Source organism: Anguilla anguilla, chromosome 3 (assembly GCF_013347855.1).
Source record: "Anguilla anguilla isolate fAngAng1 chromosome 3, fAngAng1.pri, whole genome shotgun sequence".
Taxonomy (NCBI): Eukaryota; Metazoa; Chordata; class Actinopteri; order Anguilliformes; family Anguillidae; genus Anguilla; species Anguilla anguilla.
Window position 1 is genome coordinate 57586815 of NC_049203.1, and position 21483 is coordinate 57608297.

Consider the following 21483-nt stretch of genomic DNA (forward strand, 5'->3'; position numbering starts at 1 on the left):
AGGCTGTTAGAGCAGCAAAGGGGGGGTCCAACTCCATATTAATGCGCATGCTTTTGTAATGAGATGTTCAACAAGTACATATGGGTGTGAAGTTCAGGTGTCCACACTTTTGTAGTGTAACATTCAAAAAGCACTAGTCCTACATTTTGTAAGTTGTTTTTCATAAACAAGACAATCAATAAACATTGTCTCAGAAGAAGGTATTTCAACATGAGCAATACATTACAGGCAATACATTTGATGTATTTTTAATACCAAATCGAAGAGATAGTTCTCTTTCTGGGAATTTGATAAGATTTCAACCTTTTTCCATGTTTTCAATTGGCCCAGACATTTTTTGTGATCGATGAAGGATATTTTAGGTCTTTCTTTCTGATGACCTGCCAACTTTATAATTAGTATTATAGGGGCATTAAGGAGCTTGTGGGCTAAAACAAGGTAATAGTACTTCAAATAACACAAAAGCAGCTTATGTTTCCAGAGGATGTACCCAAGAAATAATTCATTTTGCAGCATTTTTACATCATACCGGAACTTCTTCCCTTGACCACAGCATTCTCAGGTTGCATGCACCAGTGGGAATAGTTCCAGCTGAAAAAGATTAAATGCAATTTTTGGAAGAATAATCAGGTAATATACACGTCACGTCCCACATTCTGGATGTATAACCACCTGCTTTGGACTAACAGGTTATGTATTTTCTTCCGTCAGACCACAAACCCCCTATACCAGCCATTGTAAAGCCCATGAGAGTACAGAAAGTGAACTATCCCTTGAAAGTTACTTGCGGCTGGAAGCTCTGTTGACACAACTCAGAGGGTCAATAATAATCTTAACAGACATTTTATTGCTACTCTTGAATTACTAGGTGGCTGGTTTGCTAGCTGTCTACACTACACTAGTGTACATGAGCATTTAAAATAGAACTGCACACAAAGTGCACGTGTACATGGTAATATATTAATCATATACAATAAAGGCACACACATGAATCTAGTTTTGAAGATATAATTACATAATACATGCTAAACTTTTACCTGAAGAGGAAAACAATATCTACAAGATCGCTGTCCAAAATTATTTTTTAAAACTGATTGGCTCAAAGAAAACGTATAATACTATCAAATTGATCATAAAGAAAAGCATTAAATATTAATGTACGAGACTAGCGTAGAACAATAATTCCACATGACATCACTGTTGATATAGGACATCTTTGTTCATCAATCTGTTCTCTCCTAAATATCTTATGCTGTAATACTTCTGTCTCCCTCTCCCTCTCCCTCTACAGCAAACACCCCACACTGCTGCATTTAAAGAGATACTGACAGTGAAAACTAACAATGACAACAAAAAAAATTACAAAATCAGTTTTATTATGGCATATAAAAAGAAACACGAACAATGTGAATGCTTAGACGTGATCAGAGAGAGCCGTGCTCTGTGCGTGCGTGTGTGCGTGTGTGTGTGTGTGTGCGGTTTTGTTTTGAGGTCAGATGTAGGACAGGGGAAAAGGAGGAAGGGAGACCACACTCCCCAGCATCGATGGCCTGAATTTCCTGCTTCTCCCATGGTGTCCCTGTCTAGATAACGCTCCTTGTCCTCCTCTCACACCACAGAAATACTATTTTCCCCCAGACTCCTCTGTTACTCCAAGTCCACTTCCTCCAGCTCTCTCTATCCATTTCTATTCTCTCTCCCCTGTGGCGGCGGCCAGCCCCCCTGCCCTCAGTGGGGGGAATGCGTGCTGGCCCCCGGGGACTCCGAGCTCTCCAGTTTGACTCCAGACTCCAGTGAGGTGGTGGAAGGTGGGACGGAGGACAGGGGTGACGGGGGAGGCAGGCTGGAGCCCTTGCCCTCGGCGGTGGTCGCGGACGGCAGGGACACCACAATGTACTTCTGGAGAGTGCGGGAGCCCCCCACCCCGCCGGCTCCCCCGCCACCACCTGCGCCTCCGTGCTCCACCTTCACCACAGGCTGCAGGGTGGAGGCGGAGCTGGGGGCCGTGCTGGTGATTGGGGAGCTGGACCGGGAGGAGCTGAGAGTTATCACCTGCGGGAGGAAGACGGGGTGAGACGGGAGAGACAGGAAGGAGACAGGCGAGACAGAAAAGAGACAAGCAAAGAGAGGAGCCAGTGAGGAGACACCAGCAGAGACACAGAGGGTCACAACAATGACCAAATAAGGCAGGGAGGTAGGACGCAGACAGGAAACAAAAAAACATTGATGGGATTTTAATAGTTCATCTGAATTCAAATGCCTCCTATACACAAATAGAATACAGTTTCACCTGTAATTGACGAGTCAGCAGTTGCAGTTGCTTCAAGGTAAAACTACTCAATAATGTTAAGAAGTACCTGCTGCGTGGATGCTGTCCCGGCACTGGTTGCCATGACAATGTACTTGGTCGCTGGGGGCGAGGGCTGTGTGGGGGTCCCAGGTCGTGCTGATACGAGGGTCTGCATTGGGAGGGTGAGGGAACTGGGCATCTTGATGATGCTGGGAGTGCGGGACACAGACCCCCCCGAGCCCCCCTGAGAGATAGTGAGGGTGGGGCGGGGCTGGGAGAGAAATCAAACTTGACTGACGGATCTGATCAGTACAGTTTACGGCGTAAACAATTTACATGAAAGGTCTGAGGAGGCCATCGCTCTTTCTGTGAAGGATACACTGGGAATCCATTTAGGACACACTGTCACTGACAGACACCATATGTCTCGACAGTTCCCTTACTGGCACTGCATTCCATGATTGACGGCACGCTTTGTGATTGACAGCGTGCTGCGTGATTGACAGCATGCTGTGTGATTGACACCTTGCTGCGTGATTGACAGCATTCTGCGTGATTGACAGCGTGCTGCGTGACTGACAGCGGCCCTGTTACCTGGGTGATGGTGAGCGTGGTTCTGTTGACCTGCTGGGCCTGCAGTGCCGCCTGTGCCCGCGCCTTCACCACGTGGGAGCACAGCATGGGCCCCAGGTAGCCGTAGTCGGCGCGGTACTGCTCCGGGCTGTCGGGCAGCGGGCGCGTCTTGGCGATGACGCTGGCGCAGTGCTTCTGCGGGGACGGAGACGAACGCAACGCTCAGCGCGCAGGAGCCATTTCTGCAACCTGCTACTATAACCCCCTTCTGACAGAGCACAGGTCTGAACCTGCTACTACAGGGCCCAGCCTGCGCTTATGGAGAGCAACTTTCACCACCTGCGACGCTTTTAACACCTGCCCTCTGAGATGTGCTGATATGCATCTGAAGGTCAGACAGGCTTATGAATCATCCACAGCACAGTATTTATGAACAGAAGTACTGCACAAATGTATGATTACAGCCAACAAAAAAGAACATCATATTAGCAATGAGCTCTCTTTGGTGAGTTCTGACATTTGCTGCTTTTGAATATGACCTGCCACACCCTAAATAGACTTGCAGAGTCTCTCTCACACACACACACACACACACACACACCAGCAGCAGGCTCTGCACATGGTCAGCCCCGATCTTGTCGATGTTGGACACAACGGGTCCCTCGGTGACTGCTTTGATGCGAGCCCCCTCGATGGTCAGCCGTGGCAGGATCAGCGTCTTTATCACCTGGAGAAGCAGCACACAGGGAGAGGTGAAGGGTTGCTATGCAAAATTTGTGTAAGTCGCTCTGGATAAGAGCCTGTAAAGTAAAGTAAAGAGACGCACTCACATCAGGTCCGAGCTCGGCGAGTCCAGCGATGCAGCCGTACCGCGTCGTCCAGTTCGTCTTTTCATCCAGCCAGCTCTGACAGAGAGAGAGAACAACCTCAGTGACAGGACAGTAATGAACTGGATTCACACACACATATGCACACACACACACACACACACACATGCACACACACACACACACACACACACACACACATATACGTGCACACACACAAACACACACACACACAGGCCGTGCACAGTACCTTGGTGAAGGTCTTGGTGATGCGGGACTGGATGTTATTGTTGGTGGTGCTGAAGGTCTTGCAGCTCTGGGCCATCAGACGCGCGGCGAAGTCTCGCAGGGCCCAGTGGTTGTCCACATCCGGCCTCAGACACAGCTGCTTACTCACTATACACGTCACCACCGCAGGGATCAACTCGTGCAGCTACACACGGGCGGAGAAGGGACACAACCAAAGGATACAGTTTAGAACACTGCGATTACAATGTGCCTGCAGTTAGTGTGCGATTTGCTAAGAGCAATGTTCATGTTTATCCCCACAGAGCAACAAAGAAACTCAAAAATCCCAACACACAGATGGTCAGATACTACGCACACACAGAAACAAACATTAGGTTGCGGGCTAACACAAAGACAGAGAGATGAACGGTGAAACTCACATATTTCTCCAGGTAGAGCGTGGGGTTGTCCATGAGAGCCTTGACCATCCGCATAAGATAAATGAGCAGAGCCAAGTTATTCTGCACAACGTTCACGCGCACCTGAGAGAGGGGATGGAAAGTGGACAGAATCACAGCCTTTGAACATCATTATAACATACCCTGGAATTAAACACTCAGACTTTCACCCAGTAGCTTAGTCACGCCTTGGACCATGTCAGGGAAGATGGCAACACAGAGAACAGCGCACCTTCTACCCTCCCCTGAAATCTCCTTTTAATGTTCCAGGTTTCTCACTAACATTAAAGAATAAATGAGCATGCAGAAATTCTGCAGTACTGCTACATTTGCTGATTTCCTGCCGAATGGCTTTAGAGAGAGCCGGCTTACCCCTTCTGAGATGAAGGTGCTGAAACGTGGTAACATCTGATACAGCCCAGGATCTGTGGCTATACTCTGTAGAGCCTCCTGAGGAACAAAGACACAAAGCACTCCGCGTAAGGCAACTGGGTAAGTAATTAAATGTGTTCTGAATTAAGAAGTCATTTCTGAACTGATTTTCATTGACAATGTGTATGCGCACACACCTCACCTGAACAAATACATCAATTTATGCAAATACATGAACCCCACCCACTACACACACACACACACATGCAGGCACACACATATACACACATACACACACGCACGCGCGAACCCACACGCACACACACACACAGTCCGCTACTCACCGCTCGCTTGGCCTCACAGGACCCGACGCACGCCTCTGTGATCTCCTTGTAGTAGAGCTGCTGCTCCACGGACAGCTCGTGAGTGCTGCGTGGCTTCATCCGCATCACACACTTCTCCTTCCCTGAGAGGGAGGAAGACAGAGGACAGGAGATCAGAGGCATTCTGATCACAGAGGAGGAACCCTGAGCAGGGCCTGCTGCTCTTACCTCATCGTGGGAGGGTCATGGGGTTGAGGGAGAGGTGTTACCTCAGGTGTGACACCTTTTATAATAACTACAATGTGATTATGCTGGTCTTCATTGCACTCAATGTGCCTTACAGCATGCAGGGTAGGGGGCAGGCTTTTTGAGCAGTATTACGTTATGCACCTATTTATTTGTTTTAAGACCGAAATAATTTACTTGGAAAACAAACACTGCCAGCAAAATATCAAGATGACGAAACTAGTTCCTTAGGGTGTACAGTCTACAGGAATTTGAAAACTCATGGACACATTTACTTAATAAAAGCACAAACTGGCAATTCACACTGACCTTTGTTTTCTGCCACAGCTCCCCCTTGACCTTTGCCCTGGATACACCTCTCCTCCTCCTGTCCTGGTTTGACAGCTTTAAGGGGCTCTGTGGACTCTAATTTCTGTTGCTCTTTTGGAGCTGAGAGGACAGAGAAAGAGGAAATGAAATTAAACAAATATTCAAAGCTCATCTCCAATACCAATATTTTCATGATCAATAAAAAATGTAGGGACGGACAGACAGATAGACAGCTGAGATTATCTCACCTGGGGGAGGATTCTCTGGTATGGAAGGCTGGACACCTTCAATACTTAACCAATGAGCTGAAAGAAAAAGAAGGTGATACATGAACCAAAACACAAAAATCATACAAAACTGGAACATAAAGGACAGCCAGTACTATGCTTGCAATTATCATTATGTAACCATGACATGTCATAATGTCTGAGAAACACATTAAAACTATTAAAACTCAAACTACAATGACTAGTAACTACCTCTACCTTGCAAAACCCAGAATGATCAATACTTCTCATGTAAATAGTAAAATTCATTGGGCTACCCTTGAGTGAGACATCAAGTGGGACTCGGGGGAGGGGTGTGTTTATGATGTCACTCAGATCCACTTCCTTTTCCTCATAGAAGTGCAGCTCTCTGCCCCCTCCACTAGCAAAGCGGAATGGGATAAACTCCTGAGACTGGAATCCATACAACGGCTACAAAGCAAGACACACAGGCACACACCAGCATCACTTTCTGTCACAGATACTATCACCATAGCTTTTACAATATTTAATCAATCGTACAACTTAGTTCTCATTGGTTTGGCCAAAACCTGTTGACTGATCTTTGTCCATGACAGCTCTAAGCCAAGAGCAGAGAAATGCACTGCTTATTCACTGAAGTTACAACCCCAAAGGGATGATAGTACCCCACCATCTTCTTTCTTTTAGCTGTCTCTCACCTCCACGTTCTTCAGTTTTAGGGCATGGTCGATGTCGTTTGTTGTCAACTTCCGCCTCTTCCCATGATGCATGAACTTCAGTGCATCCTGGCCATGGTGAACACATATTTGATACAGGGCAAACTGATATGCATATTTAAATAACATGATCCACGCTAAGGCAGTTTCATAGCATGATCCTAGCCAACACATGTACACAAGTACATGTAAACTGACATGTATTACACACACACACACACACACACACACACTCACACACAGTGAAGCATTCCTTGCCCTCTTACCTGGGCGATCTCTTTGATGCGATAGCTAACCTCTTCACTCAAGGCCACACAGCTCTCCTCCTGCAGCTGCCCCACCCCCATAGACTCTGACATGGCTTTAATGGACTCCGTGGGCAGAACCATACTGCACTGCTTGGGCCTCCGTTCCTCTGCCATGGCTGGAGACAGAAAGTCATTAGATGTAGTGAAAAAAACAGGGCTAACCACTGCATGCTCATCTGACCACAGATATTCTGTTGTTTGTTTTCATTAACGCTACATCCACGAGAAAATGTGAAACCTCAGAACGACCAGATGTTTACATTCTAAATTATTTAACTAGTTGACTGGCTGTTATATGTATAAAACACTGGATCAAGACCAACAGCACACATAAAAGTGATCCTTCGTATGTGGTATGACGCGAACAGGTTATAACTAAGCTGCATCGGTGGAGGCGCTTAAGACCGCTAGCTAGCCAACGACAAGACTGCCAGTGAGATGACATAGGTACGGAGCGCTTTGTGGGAACAGTGAGTGTTGGAAATGTTACGGTGACGGGAGTGTGGAAGTTTTTTTCTTATAGAATAATAGCAGTCTTGTCATAACGTATAAAATCAGCAAAGTAAACACTGTGTACAAACCTTATACAATCAACTCAATGACCGAAACAACAGACTATCGCCTTGTACTAAACTAATGTTACCTAACTTAGGTAATCTAAGTTGGCTAACTTTCCCCAAGCTGAATGATGTAAAATCGTGCTGGACTGTGGATTTCTTGGTTATTATTGAACTTTTTTTATATGGAAGCATGACAAGGAATTGAATTTAATGGACTAGCTGAGGGTAAATAATGACCTAACCGTAACTAGCTAATGCAATACAATTTGCTAGCCAGGTAGCCATTTAGCTAATGCCAAAAAATGCGGAATCTTACCTTAAAAATAAAACTAATGATAACCAGTGAACTGTTCTGAATGAATAAATAAACTGTGACTGAAATATACAAATACAATGCCACTATTTACTTGTGTGTATATTAAGTAACGCTAAACTGAAAATAAATTGTGTATTATTGTTGAAAATCTTCGAGCTCCGACCCTTTTTTCTGAAATTCCGCCATCTTGTTTCTGGTTTCGAGAGGACCTGGGTCCTCAAACTTGGAGGCGGCGTCCTATAATTTTTGTGGAAATACATATAGTCAAAATGAAAGCTTAGCATTTTAAGAATGTGAAGATGACATATTTGTATAACTTTTTAAAGTTTTCCTTTATCAGTTGTTATTCAGTTATACAAACGGTGCAATTTTTATACAGCTTTTAGGACTGAATGGATGTTTTCGCGGGTTTGTTGCTTATGCCTGGCCTTGTCGCCATCACTCACCACTCTGCGCATGCGGCTCTCAGGATGAGAAAGTCAAATATGTCGATGTGGCTGTAGATAGTGCATGTCGGGGCTCAAACGGCGTGAAGTAAAGCAAGCTGAACTTTAAAGTTATGGAAGTTTTAATATTGACCCTCTTGTGGGCCTCTAGTATCGCCCTAGCTGACAAGGACGAGAGACTGCCTAATAAATGTGAAGGTGGGAGTTTGACTGTTTAATAATATCGTGACAATTCATTATTTATAAATGCAACCTTTTGTCTGGAATGTATACGTCTATTAACTTGTCTTAATGTTAATTACGGTGTGACCCTAATTAAGGCATGTGCGCACTGGCATAATAGTATATTGTGGTCCTTGTTTGTGTGGCTCAACAGTGTGTAAGTTCTTAACTGTGGAGCTTCAGACGGCGCTGGACAAGAGCGGGCGGTCCAAGGAGGTTCTGGAACTGGGTGAAGTACTGGACACAGGGAAACGCAGACGCAAAATCAAGTACAACACTTCGTAAGTGGAGAAAAAGCCAAAAGAAAGCAGGGCTAAAAGATGAGTGGAAATAAGAGAGGTGTTCAAACAAGTGGCTTTGTCACACAAAGGCCCTCACTACTGTGTCCATCTGACCTTGTTTCTAGGGAAACGCGTCTAACGGAGGCTTTAGATAACATCTGTGAAGGAATTCTGCAGTACAGCATCCATGCAGAGAGGCCTGGTAGTCTCAGATATGCCAAGGTCTGTGCCAATGTCCCTTCTCTTTATTTTTCTATACTATTCTCTCTTTTTTAAATGACCTGTATCTGCTCTGGACACCAGTTCAATCTCTAAATATTTCACCTGATCATTTACAATAAATTTTCTATGTCCTCCTATTTCTGTTCTATCCTTCTCTCATTCTCTGCCCTGCTTTCCCCTCACAGGGAACCAGTCAGACCATGGCGACTCTGAAGAACTTGGTGAATAAAGGGGTGAAGGTGGATCTCGGCCTTCCCTATGAGCTGTGGGATGAACCTTCTGTGGAGGTTGCTGACATGAAGAAGCAGGTAACATTGTTTAGACAACAAAGTAGGAAACAAAACTAGCCCTATTAGACAAAATCGCCAGAGGGGGAACTCATGCCCACATATCAGCCTATCCCAGGTGTGATTTTACAGGTGACTGAGGGAATTAACAAAGTGTCAGAACATGTCCAGATGTCAGATGTCTGTACAGATAAAAAATTTAGCTTTCAAGATATGGTATTATTGATGCTGAAAAATGTAAGCATGTGCTGTGAAGAGCACCAGTCTTTAAGTGAAACATGCAGGTGGGACAGTTTTGCTTTAGGATTTATTTAGATCTTCTCATTTTATTACCCTTGTGAAAATGAAAAGATGGGTTCAGATACAAAAGCTCAAGCTTTCCATTGATGTATTTTTCATTATGATGATAATCAAAAGCATGTATTAAGTGCTTAGTTTTAAAATTGTGGTTCAAGCTCATGAAACTGTACCCAGATGAGGACAAACAAATGTGAGCAAGAGGAATTCTACCAAGAGCAGTCAAATATTCTTCTTCAGGTGCCTCTATTATATAAACCCACAGGGAGCATATTCTGTATGTCATCAAAGCCAAAGAAGGATGCACAAACTACTCAAGGAGATGTCAATATTTTTTTTTAAAACCACAGTGTTCCTTTGTGCAATATTACCAGTAATAAAGTCTTACATATTTACTGCTCATCTGTGGTATTGCCACTGGATTTGGATTCATTGGCAGTTGAACTTTCTCTCCTTCATTTACATTTGGTTTGGGCACTTCAGAGAGTTCTGGTTGGAGGGCTTTGGTCACCATATTTGAGTTTGAGTGTGCTTATGTGTGATTAAGTATGAGGTGGTGCGATTGTGTGGAAAATGAGGGTGTGCTTTGTGCTGCTTCTTCAGTGTGAGACCATGCTGGAGCAGTATGAAGACGTTGTGGAGGACTGGTACTTCCACAATCAAGGGGAGAGGCTGGAGAGATTCCTCTGTGAAATGCATGTACTGAAGGACTCAGAAATGGGTGAGACTCTCACGTATACCCTGAAGTACACTCAGCAGTGTGATACACACACACACACACCAGCAGCAGGCTCTGCACATGGTCAGCCCCACACACACATCCATGTGTACTGAAGATCTCAGAGCGGGGTGATGCACACCTAATTGCTAATTATTTAAAGTAACTGAATGCCAGCAGGAACATGTTCTATAATGAAAGCTTAATTTAGTATTTTTTATATTGTTTGTTAATCTGTATATGATTGTTTGTATTTTTGAAGCCAAGAGCTAGAGAACATTTCCATTAGTTGTTTAACAGACAATAAAAACTTTTTTCTTCTAATTCTAGTTAGGACAAAAATATCAGTAAAAACCTGTCTTGGGTGTAACATCTGGACATCTCTCTAGATACTACACCCCAAATTAAACACATAGTTAAGAAGCAGCAGGTCACACACAAACACTGACAATGTAATCTTCACTTTCTGCTTTAGAGTGCCTTGCTGAGGTGTGGAAGGGAGACATGGGGGTAAAGGGATCTGAAGAAAAGGCAGCGAGCGATGGAGAGAGTGAAGAGAAAACCCACGATGCTGGAGAACTATGAAAAGAAGGTTTAACAAACAAACTGACAGACATGATTTGATGGACTTGCTGCCCAAGTCTTTCCAGTCTGTGGTTTTCTCAGAAATGCACTCCGCGCAGTACAGCCCTCCATGGGATTTTTTGACTCTATCTGTCTATCTGGCTGTTCCAACACTACAAAATACCAGGAGCTAAAGAGGCACTAAGGTTTGTGTACTGAGATTGCCATTCTGGCCTGGGTGTTCAAAACCTGCAGCCACACTTCCACATGTAATTGTCAGCACGTTCAAGGTAAATGGACTGTAGTTATGTTTTGCTTGCAGCAGTTTGCAGGATTTTACACACTGTGCTGCATTTGTGTAAGAGCCTTGGACAAGAATGAAGTAGCCAGTCACTACTCCAGATTGAAAGGCGCCTGCATTCTTTGCTGCAATCATTTGTCAGGTTTTTGTAAAATTCCATTCCCACACATACCAATGTGGAGAATATCTAGTATTTATGTGTGTTAAAGTAGGTGAACGTGGCACTATGGCAGTTCGTTCACACACTACAGTCAGTTCAGATTTTATCACCTCCCACCAGTATGTTATATTAACATATAAATTGTATGGGACTGCTTAGCCTGTTACATGAATGAAGTTGCGCCAGACTCGGAAGCTTTCACTTCTGAGCTGCATATCTGGTGGCCAGTTTCTCTGCAACATGGGACAAGTTCAGTGTGTACCTAAGGCAGTTTCTTCCTCTGTTATCTAGAACCATCTGCTATCTAGTGCCTTGTGGTCTTCCACTCATTCAGTATTAATCAGTATCTGTTGCAAAGGCATACAGTGCATATTATGAAGACCACCGCTGCTAATATGTACAGTACCAGTCCCTAATGTGTCGTGTCAGGTCAGACTCACCAATGTATGTGTACAATTAGTTTGCTACCAAATGTATTATGTTGTGACTTAATTTGGCACTTTCAGCCGTGAAGGTTTCTGTTATCTCCACATTGCCTTATTAGTCATAGCTGAATTAAATTAACCTGGTTTTTATTTTTCAGCCTCACTGTAATCTGTAAGGAAACGCATCACTAGTATAAAAAGCAAAGCAATGCAATGTATTGAAGTACAACATGGTACTGGGCTCTACAATATTTTCTGTATCCTAAAATGAGGGTATTTTAGTGCTAAGTCAAAGCATTTATTAGAAATATAAGTTCATACATAGTATCACGTGTAGGTAGGCAAATGTATGTCGCTGTGTCGGTGGTATTTTTCCTATGCAAGTTGTACTCCTAAAATGGAGCATGTACAGATGTTTGAGTAAAATACATTTTTTCATAAAACTGCCTTTCCAGTTTTATGTGTTCAAATAAACTCACACCTGCAGGCTGTGACTGAGCTCATAGCTTCCTGTTTGCAGACTGATAAAGGAAAATTACATCTTTGGCCTTCTTTATTCTTGGGTGTGCTAAATTGTAAAAGGGCAGGTTGAATATAATTAAAGAGCTAAACACCTAGCTCTAATCATACTAAAATTTCGATAAGGTTTTAAAAGATTATTTGGTACTAAATGAAAAGCACAATTGCATGCCCATCCCCCCTGGTCAACAAGCAACAACTTAGTATAGTACTTAGTATGAAAGGGTAAGTAAACGATTAGCTAGGCATTAAAATGACTAAAACCAAATACAGATACAGACTTAAAGCTTAGACATGTTCACACACGTTCAAGAGACATTCCTGGAAATATAATCCCACTTTCCAACAGTCAACATATGGGGAAATAATGTTTGTACTGTAAAATTGAAACAAAATCCAAAAATAAGGAGAGAAGGAAAGTCATTGTGGTAAATTTCATACCTCAGCTGTATGCTGAGTGGAGTGTCAATTTAAGGTTTACTCATGATTAGGTCAGTGAGGGAAACAGAATCAGAAGTGAAATTTATTCCAGTTAAGCTTCCTTCCTGGTCACGGGGTGTCAAACTACTCCTCGGGGAATGTGTGACTCCTGATAAAATTTGGTTTCACCTAGAACGTGTGGCATTGCATCTTCAGCATTGTATAGCTGGTGGCTAAAGGTGAGCTGGGTTAGTAGGAAGCGGCAAGTAGAGGGCTGACTGCCAGCCTGAGTGTGAAAGGTGTGGGGAACCCAGTGAATGTAAGGGAGCTCTGGTACTGCAGAGGTCAGAGATGAGTCTATGAGTGCCGTGAGGTTCACTGAGAGAGCACTGGATCAATGAGTTTCAGTGATTGAGCTCAGCAGATGTCATTGGAAGAACTGAGGCAGCTGGTCAGTCACTGAGCTTTGGAAACGTGAGGTCCAGTGAGCAAGATCTGGAGCAGGTGGGGTCAGTGTAATGTGATAGCTGCAAGGGTCAGGCTGGATCATGTAAAGTGGGTTAGTGACCTAGACTGAACTATGGCTCCTGGTTGCGAGCTTTGGAAATGTGGGATTCACTGAGTAATAACTGATTATGGATTGTGTTTTGAACAGTGCAAGACCCATTAAAACATCTTTTCAGATGTGGGGTCTATGAGGGTGTGAACTGCAGTGGACTGGCATGGCTGCAGTGAAACCTGTATAGTGCTGAGAAAAGTCGGGTTGAGATTGCTTTCATACCAGACTGGAGGCAGTCTTCTGAGATTTAATATCTGCAAACGGCTCGCACAGTAAGGTGCAGTGAGCTCCTGCAGTCTGGCTCTAAAGAGTCAAAAGAATTTGAGAGCCCTGAACAGACTGTGCAAGTGTGTCTGTGCCAAGAGGCTCAGATAGCTGAACCATCTGTGTCTGTGTGTCTATTGCCTAATGTGATTGGGATAAGTGTGTGTTTCAACCAAGACCTGTAGGAAAACAAATCTATGAAAAAAACACCTAAACCAAAAGACATAGACCTTAAACAAAACCACAGTAATAATTTTAAGTTTCAGGATCCTACAGAAATTTCATGTTTTTCAACTTCATGCAGACAGCTGTGACTGCCCTTAATAAACCAACTCCAAAAATGATTTGTTACATTCGCATTTGCATGTACAATATTTAACACAATCTTCTTCATTGGACGAGTAGCCTACACAAGAGACCGTACAACTGGGCCAGGCAGTAAATTGGGACTATTTGGTGGGAGTATTTGTTAACACTAAACAATTTTTTAATCTGTTCTTAGCATAAAATAAATGTTAAGGGCTTTCAACCTTTTCCTTTAAATGGATTCAGGAAATATCGGAATATCGTATCATTGAAAATAAATGGTTTCTGGTACTAAAATTGGATTCCCACTGCTAGGGCCGTTAATACGGAGGTGCCGGGGCCATTTCTAACGGAGAAATAGTAAAACAATGCCCTCTAGTGGTGCGCTGTCCAGTGTGTTACCTGCACGCATCCCAAATAGTGGCGTTCTTTCTCCCTTCATCCTTCTTTCGACTCTTTAGAGAGTAGATTTTTTGGAATGTTTTTTTTTTTTTCTAAGCAAGTCTTATAGAACGCCACAGCTTTCGGTTACGAGTTGTGACTATTCAGCATTAGAACATCAAGCAGCTCATGCTCCTCACTCTCAAGGACCTGTGTAGTAAGCTAACGTTGATATAGGAAGCTGCGCCACAATTTATGTGACAGTATTTTGTGACGCATCCTTGTGCACTCCTCTACAGGGTCTGCTTTCCACCTTGGGCAGCACAAGCTCAGAATCTAGTTTCAGTCTTTTGGCCACTGAAGTTAAAATACCATGGGTACCGGCACAGTTCTCACAGATTTTGGATGAAAGTTTTCTATTGCCACAATTAAATTCTGCTGATGTTATGAGCCCTGCGTACTTTGTGGTATATTTGTTGTTTCTCATTCTTAGAAGGTCAATAAAAACTTATTTTACGGTTCAACTGTTGCCTCTCCAGACGGCATCATTTGGACTGAGAGTGCTGTCATACCAGAGTGCTACTATGGTAAGAAAGTTGTAAGTGTCATGGGCTTTGTCTGCCATATAATGAGCCTTTGCTCCATAGTGAGTAGACCATTCTTACCAATCAATTTACAACAGATTACATTTTTTTTTTAAGTTAGAACTTCAGCAGACATGTATATATACATAAACAATGCAGCATGATGGCCATTAACATATAATCACAAAAAAGGTGATATGCTTACAGGGATATATAAATACAAGTTCAGAATAAAAGCTCCATAACAGTAAAGAACTGACTGAAGAGTCACCAATCTGTGTCCACTTAAGAGGCTGAAATGAACCAAGTGTGAAGCTCTGATTGTTGTACACAGCTTGTTCCACCACTGGGGGGCAAGAGTCAAGAAGAGCTGCAAATGACACTTCTCTGCTGAAGGGTTGGACCTGCTAGGTAACCTAAGGATATAGAGCAGATAAATCTGCCATAGATAGTGAAGCTGCCCCGTTAATGCACGATAAACCGGAATTAGTGTTTTGAAATTAACATAACCATGACTTAAATTTGCCCCTTAAGGGTTGTTTTTGAATATGAATTTGTATATGAATACCAAATTTTTTTAAATAATAAGTTGAAATCTTCTAATAAATGTGTTCACTTAGGGACAATATTGATCCCACACAAATGTATATTATGTTTATTTAAAACAAAAATCTCACAAAATATTATTTTAAAGTATTCCAATATTATTTTAAAATGTGAAAATTTATTCAAAGCGATTTAAATATATTCATTGATTCCCAAACAGTTCTGTAATGAGTAAAATTACAACATGATAGATTAGGACTCCAAATGAGTAACAGAAAGGTTACAAGAACAAGTTTAAATCTTTGAATTCAGGATAATAATTAATCAGGATGCACTGTTCATAATATTTTTAATTATTACTGTTTTTTTCTATTTAAATATGTGTAGAATTTTATCATTCAAACATAACAAAATATAAAATTATTTGTATAAAGTATAAAGATGTGTATTCAATTACTCAATAGTACTGTAATACGATACTTGAAAATGTAATAATATAATATAATAATATTTAATAATAGTTATTTCATATAGTAGACAAGTTGAGGAGTGGAATTTCAAAAAAGCTGATTAGCCATATGCAACCGCACTGCATGGTTGAAAATTTTGTCTTTTATCAAAATTTCATTGACTTGATGAAATGATCATTGACTTCAATTATATCATTTTCAGGAGTGCTACAAAAGTGTGTAGTAGAAATAATTTTTAAAAAATGTAAATGCATTAAGCTATCAGTGCATATGGAACATAATCAGACATGAAAAATATATTGCATATTTCTAATGACAATATCAGTTTAAAAAAATGTATATTGCACTTTTATTTATTAACTTGGGGAAACTAATGGCTAATGATGTACCTCATTGGGTGACAGTGGTCAGTCTGGACTGTGGGGCCTGGAGTAGTACTTTATATGGGCATGCTACCTGGAGCATCTTGCTTGCACTTTGTTTTTGTGAACAATGAGCAATGGCCCACTTGCAGCAAGGTACCAATAGCTTATTGTGTAACAGTCACCTACTCCTTATCTTTATTTACTTATTTTATTCACCCATCATATCCTCACTTCAGTTCATCATTTTTCAAACAAAAGGGAAAAATAGAATTGTTTGGAAAATAGATAATTACTATTCCCTTTGTGCCCAATCCCAAGGGATTGTATTTTATGCATAGGAATGTCTAGGAAAATTTATTGAATTACAGTATGGTGAATGAGCCATCCAGATTTGAAGATATGCATCTGTGCAGCATGACACCGGAGAACAAAACTTGATTAATGTAGGGATGTTTTTGCACAATGACTACAATGTGGTCATTACGTTTCCAAATTTTTTCTGTGTTTCATGGTCCTTGGCTGAATAGGGACGGTTCTCTTTATCTGCGGTTCTAGTCAATTGAAAAAATCTGGCTTCTTTCGTAAACATTTGTAAATGTCAAACTCCGGCTGAGTTAACAGCTCATTTCACTTGGGTAATTACAACTTCCGTTGGAATGAGGACACCTGCACACACAGGGAGCTCTGTGGCCTGCAGGGTTTGGGAAGCCCAGGTTTAAAGTCTCTTGGTTTAGCTTATAAATCTTATCATCTCAACCAGCACACCATGTCCATAGTAGGCCTAAAATGTTTCTATTTTAGGCCCCAGTGCAGACTATGCAGCCTGACATGTCCGTAATCTCTATACCTATGAGATCATACAATCAATATTAGAACGTCATGCATTAGGATATAACATAGCAAACAATATTAAATTCGCATTACCGATACCTAGGCTATTGTGTAGAATATATTTTCCAAATCATCTCACCTTTTAGAATGTTTGCAAAAGGAACATTTGTCATTAGCACCAAAGCTGCTAGCTTACCTATAGCCTAGCTCTGATATGTCAGAGATATTTTACAAGTATTGTAAGTATACTATCAGTATTTACTATTGGCTTGCGAAGGTCACGAAGCGGGATCGAAGAGTTAGCCGGCTAACTTCCGTGTTTCGCGAAAATCAAAACAATGCAATAATCGTTCACAATGTCACAACGTTTCAGTCAACGACATAGGAACGGGGTTCATTCTAATTAGATCTCAGTTTCTTTTGCGGTCCTCTTCTAGCGGTATTATGGCCACACCCAAGCACTCTAGTCCACGTGAGGAATTTTTAATTTGTAGTTCCCAAGCTGTAGCAATTAGACCAGAGCCTCGACAACAACTCGTCAGGATTTTGGGCAGAAAGCTTTGCCTAGTTTGACCATGGAGATTGTTAACATCTGCATAAGCTTACAGTTTTTATTTTGTATTGTCCTTTTGAGAATTGCGTTTGGATTTTCATTGTCTCTGGTTGAGCAATGCAACGTCAGTCAAAATGAAAAGTTGCTGTGTGGTGACTATGATATCTCTAGAGCTGATTGTGAAGCTAAGAGCTGCTGCTTTGAAGAACAGCAGTGCTATTACGGGAATACAGGCAAGTGTATTGGATTTCACCAGAATGTAAATATTAAATGCTGCTGTGGAAAAATCCTTCATCTTAAATTGTACCATGTAATCTATACCATGATGAAAAAAAGCCTGAGGTGATGAGATGACTAATGCTCCATTCTTAGAGCGGTTAACTGACATGGAGCTTCTCTACTTTTACAAGTCCCATATTCTTTTAGTATAAAATAGTAGGTACATTGATGACAAAGTATTTCTTTCCTGCTAGTGACTGTCCAGTGCACCAGAGATGGTCAGTTTGTGGTTGTGGTGGCTAGAGATGTCACCGTACCCCATCTAGCCCTTTCCTCTGTCAGTCTGCTGGGGGGGAGGGATTCACCCTGCAGCCCTGTCAGCACCACTGCTGCCTTTGCCATATTCCAGTTCCCAGTCACTGCCTGTGGCACTAGACTGAAGGTGGGTGGGGCCATGGATCTGGATTTGCTCTACCTGTACAAGTGGACTGCTAGTTCTCTAATATGCCCTTTCCTTGTGCAGGCTGAAGAGGGCTATGTAGTGTATGAAAATGAGATGTCCTCCACATATGACCTTGTGGCCGGACGTTTCGGCTCTATCACAAGGGACAGTGTGTACAAGTGAGTGGCCTCTTTCTCCTAATTATTTAAACAATATAATATGGTTTGCTTTAGTTGTGTTGCCTAGTGATGCGTTTCGCTGCACCACACCCAGTCTGACTGTATATTAAATAGCTCGTACAGCATTGTAGTCCTTGATGCCCAATAAAGAACAGTGTCTCCCCAAAAAGTCCCCTATGTTTTTTGTTTGTTGTACATCAAAATGCAGTGCAGAATGTGTGACAATTGTTTTGTTTTCAAGACTGCAAGAACATTTATTCACTATATAAATGCAAACAATATCTAAAATAATTTGCACTTCACTATTGAAGTCACCAATTTCCATGTCCTTGGGGTCTAGTCATATGGGCTTAATTTATCTGTTCAGAACCTGTTCATGTTTTTCTGTCTTTCATGTTTCCCATTTCCATTGTATTTACTATCACATTTTTGGAATATTAAAATTGTAATATGGGAGACCATGATACTGTGTATTTCACTTTAGTGACCCATTAATTCCCTGAGTGGAGCAGGCTAGGAGTGTCTATGTGAGTTATTGTTAGCCTCAGGGTCTGATTAAATTTAATTGTTTACAAACTTCCTAAATTCATACTCCTTTTTTTAACCTTTTTCTCCCTGATTTGGAATGCCCAAATGGAACATTGGTTGTGCTATTAGTCTTTTGTACATTAAACGCTTCCTTCAAAGGAAGGAACGTGCATTTCTGACAAAACACGTGACCACTGCAACCTCTCTCCATCTAGGCTGCTCTTTCAGTGTTGGTATTTGGGCAGTGACTTTGTTCCACTGGTGGCTGAAGTTGGCACTGTTGCCCCACCACCTCCAGTAGTGGCCCCTGGGCCTCTTCGTGTAGAGCTCAGGTTGGCAAGAGGTAACAACACTCAAAAATGAATGGACTGAAGTGAACCCAATCATTTGTTTAAAATATCTCTTTATATTTCTAGATTCTGAGTATGACTCCTACTATGGTGAGATGGACTACCCTGTTACCAAAGTCCTGCGGCAGCCTGTGTTTGTGGAAGTACGTGTCTTGGAGAGGACAGACCCCAACATTGCGCTGTCTCTGGGAGACTGCTGGGCAACTTCCACCCCCAGTCCTAACAGTGCGCAAGAGTGGACCCTTCTGGTTAATGGGTAACTACCAACATAAGTTTACTTTACAGTTTAAGGGTGTCCACACTCACACTTCAGGTTTTTTCCTCCAGGTGTCCATACAAAGATGACAATCATATGACGACATTAGTCCCAGTGCATGGTTCCTCTGGACTCCCAAACCCAACCCACTACAAACGGTTCATTGTCCACATGTTCACATTCGTGGATGCTGATGACCTGATCCACCTCAAAGAGAGAGTATGTATATTATATATATATATATTGTATTTTTTACTGTAAAGTCTACTTTTAGGTATTGTGCTGAAAGTAGTTGATGGAACAATCTCCTGTTGTCAGGTGTTCATCCACTGTAGTGCTGCAGTCTGCCACCGTTCTGCTTTAGAAAGCAGTGAAGAGAGATGCAACAGGCAAAGTTGGTAACAGTTTAAAATTTGAATGCAGTTGCACCTTAAACTTCAGGAGCGTGTCACTGCTTGTGATCTGTCACGCTATTGTGAATTCTAGGGAGAGATGTTGCTGAAGCACAGAAAGGCCCTTCCATGCAAACTGTGGTCGTTTCCAGTGGGGAAATGATCCTGTCTGGCCCAGACCTCTCCACTTCAAACAATGTTCAAAACAGTTCTGACAATAAAGGTTAGTAAGCTATGAACTGTTGTGTGGCACTTAAAAAGTATGTTTCTTATTAGTGTTTTTTTTAGGAAAAGATGACACCATAGTGCAGGACTCTATGGAAAAGGCAGAGGTTTCTAGCTGGGAAATGATGCTTACTGAACCAACGCTTACAGTGTCAGACTTCAGGAAATCTGACGGTGCAGGTGAGAGGAACTGTTGTGAAATACTTCTACAGTGCATCTCAGGAAATACTGTAAATTTCTTCATGCTGATATTTTCCTCCTCTGCCCACAGATCTCCAGTCTTTCAGCTATGGCTTCCTAGGACTTGCTGCATCTACTGTAGTCATTGTCTGTGCTGTCATGGTTGCTGTGTGGAGATCAAAGGCTTTGCTGAAATATGACTGTAATTTGTAAGACTCTTGACTTGAAATAAAACACAGCAGATTCTTGCTAATCTGGGACTTAATTGTCTTTGTTCTGGTCCAGTACATGTAAGCCCACGGTATACTGGTTTTCATTCTTTCTGCTGGACCCTTGATTAGGGCAATTTAGTTCTAGTGATTTCCTTGCTGTTTTGCTTGGCGCTGAATTGAAAATGGTGTAAGCTCTTCCTCATGGCTGCTCAACCCTACTCCCGAAGGGGTTGCAGCATCTGCAGACCTTTGTTCCAGGCACTTGACTTAACCAACTGTTAATTAATCCACTTGTACTGAACTTATTTAGCCTCCATTCTCAAGTTTGTGAACCTTTACAGTAACAGGGCAACTATCTTATTTGGAAATGGTTCCTTTCAGGGCTTGTGAGCAGGTAAATTGTTTAATGTTTATTTTTACTTGGATATTTTTAATTCAAATACAACAAACTTTGCAAAGCTTGATTTATGACAGCCTGGTGGGATGTAGGAGAATGCATATAGCTGAAAATATAGCTCACAATGTAGTGGGGAGCTGAGCTGCAGCTGTATCATTTCAAATCTTGTTGTACTTACACTGGCCGGCTGCTTCGACAATGCCTGAGTTGTACACTTATTTTTTTTAATAGATCTTTCACATGCTTATTTTAACCTTAATCCACGCCTAATGTTTAATAGTATAAAATATCTAGAAAATTCTAAGTAATACAAGTTCTGTTCATGGATAATTATTAACGGATGTGTAAGTTTGTAGTAGATTATAAGCAAAACATAACTCTGACGTTATTGTAAGCCCCTGACAACATTAGACCGTTAAGTTGCAATGAAACTGCCCTCAACCCACCCAAAGCCGTATATAACAATGTTTCACATACTAGAATGTTTGGCCAAACGTCAAGTGTGATGCACGCGTGTCATATCTTTCCCAATTCATTTTGTTACACTTGTCTGTCTTCCAAGATTCTTTTCTTAACCGGTTCAATTGTTCTGCGCTTATCCTTGGAGC

The 21483-nt window shown here is 42.0% G+C and overlaps 3 protein-coding genes across 4 annotated transcripts; 2 read left to right on the top strand and 1 right to left on the bottom strand.

The window, feature by feature from the left end:
- Positions 1-1354: 1354 nt before the first annotated feature.
- LOC118222147 (transcription initiation factor TFIID subunit 6-like) lies at positions 1355-7972 on the bottom strand. 2 transcript variants are annotated; one of them, XM_035407488.1, is made up of 15 exons: positions 7775-7972; positions 6857-7014; positions 6573-6659; positions 6171-6324; positions 5875-5931; positions 5627-5746; positions 5093-5214; positions 4749-4826; positions 4359-4460; positions 3941-4123; positions 3694-3768; positions 3465-3590; positions 2885-3058; positions 2358-2561; positions 1729-2052 (listed from the first exon to the last, which is right to left on the bottom strand). In XM_035407488.1, the coding sequence occupies exons 2-15, from the start codon at positions 7010-7012 to the stop codon at positions 1729-1731; spliced, it is 1962 nt and encodes a 653-aa protein (XP_035263379.1). In that variant the 5' UTR covers positions 7013-7014; positions 7775-7972. The 2 variants fall into 2 exon arrangements, with proteins under 2 accessions (XP_035263380.1, XP_035263379.1); XM_035407489.1 differs by lacking the exon at positions 7775-7972 and having other exon boundaries at positions 1355-2052; positions 6857-7012.
- Positions 7973-8226: 254 nt separating this feature from the next.
- cnpy4 (canopy FGF signaling regulator 4) lies at positions 8227-12140 on the top strand. The gene is made up of 6 exons (XM_035408180.1): positions 8227-8418; positions 8597-8723; positions 8849-8945; positions 9131-9253; positions 10133-10250; positions 10723-12140. The coding sequence occupies exons 1-6, from the start codon at positions 8334-8336 to the stop codon at positions 10830-10832; spliced, it is 660 nt and encodes a 219-aa protein (XP_035264071.1). The 5' UTR covers positions 8227-8333; the 3' UTR covers positions 10833-12140.
- Positions 12141-17287: 5147 nt separating this feature from the next.
- On the top strand, positions 17288-20519 carry LOC118222706 (zona pellucida sperm-binding protein 4-like). Its single transcript, XM_035408479.1, has 10 exons — positions 17288-17728; positions 17969-18156; positions 18238-18335; positions 19079-19206; positions 19280-19469; positions 19541-19688; positions 19788-19863; positions 19956-20084; positions 20150-20266; positions 20358-20519. Exons 1-10 carry the CDS (start codon positions 17518-17520, stop codon positions 20477-20479), a joined length of 1407 nt encoding a protein of 468 aa, XP_035264370.1. The 5' UTR covers positions 17288-17517; the 3' UTR covers positions 20480-20519.
- The last annotated feature ends 964 nt before the right edge of the window (positions 20520-21483 follow it).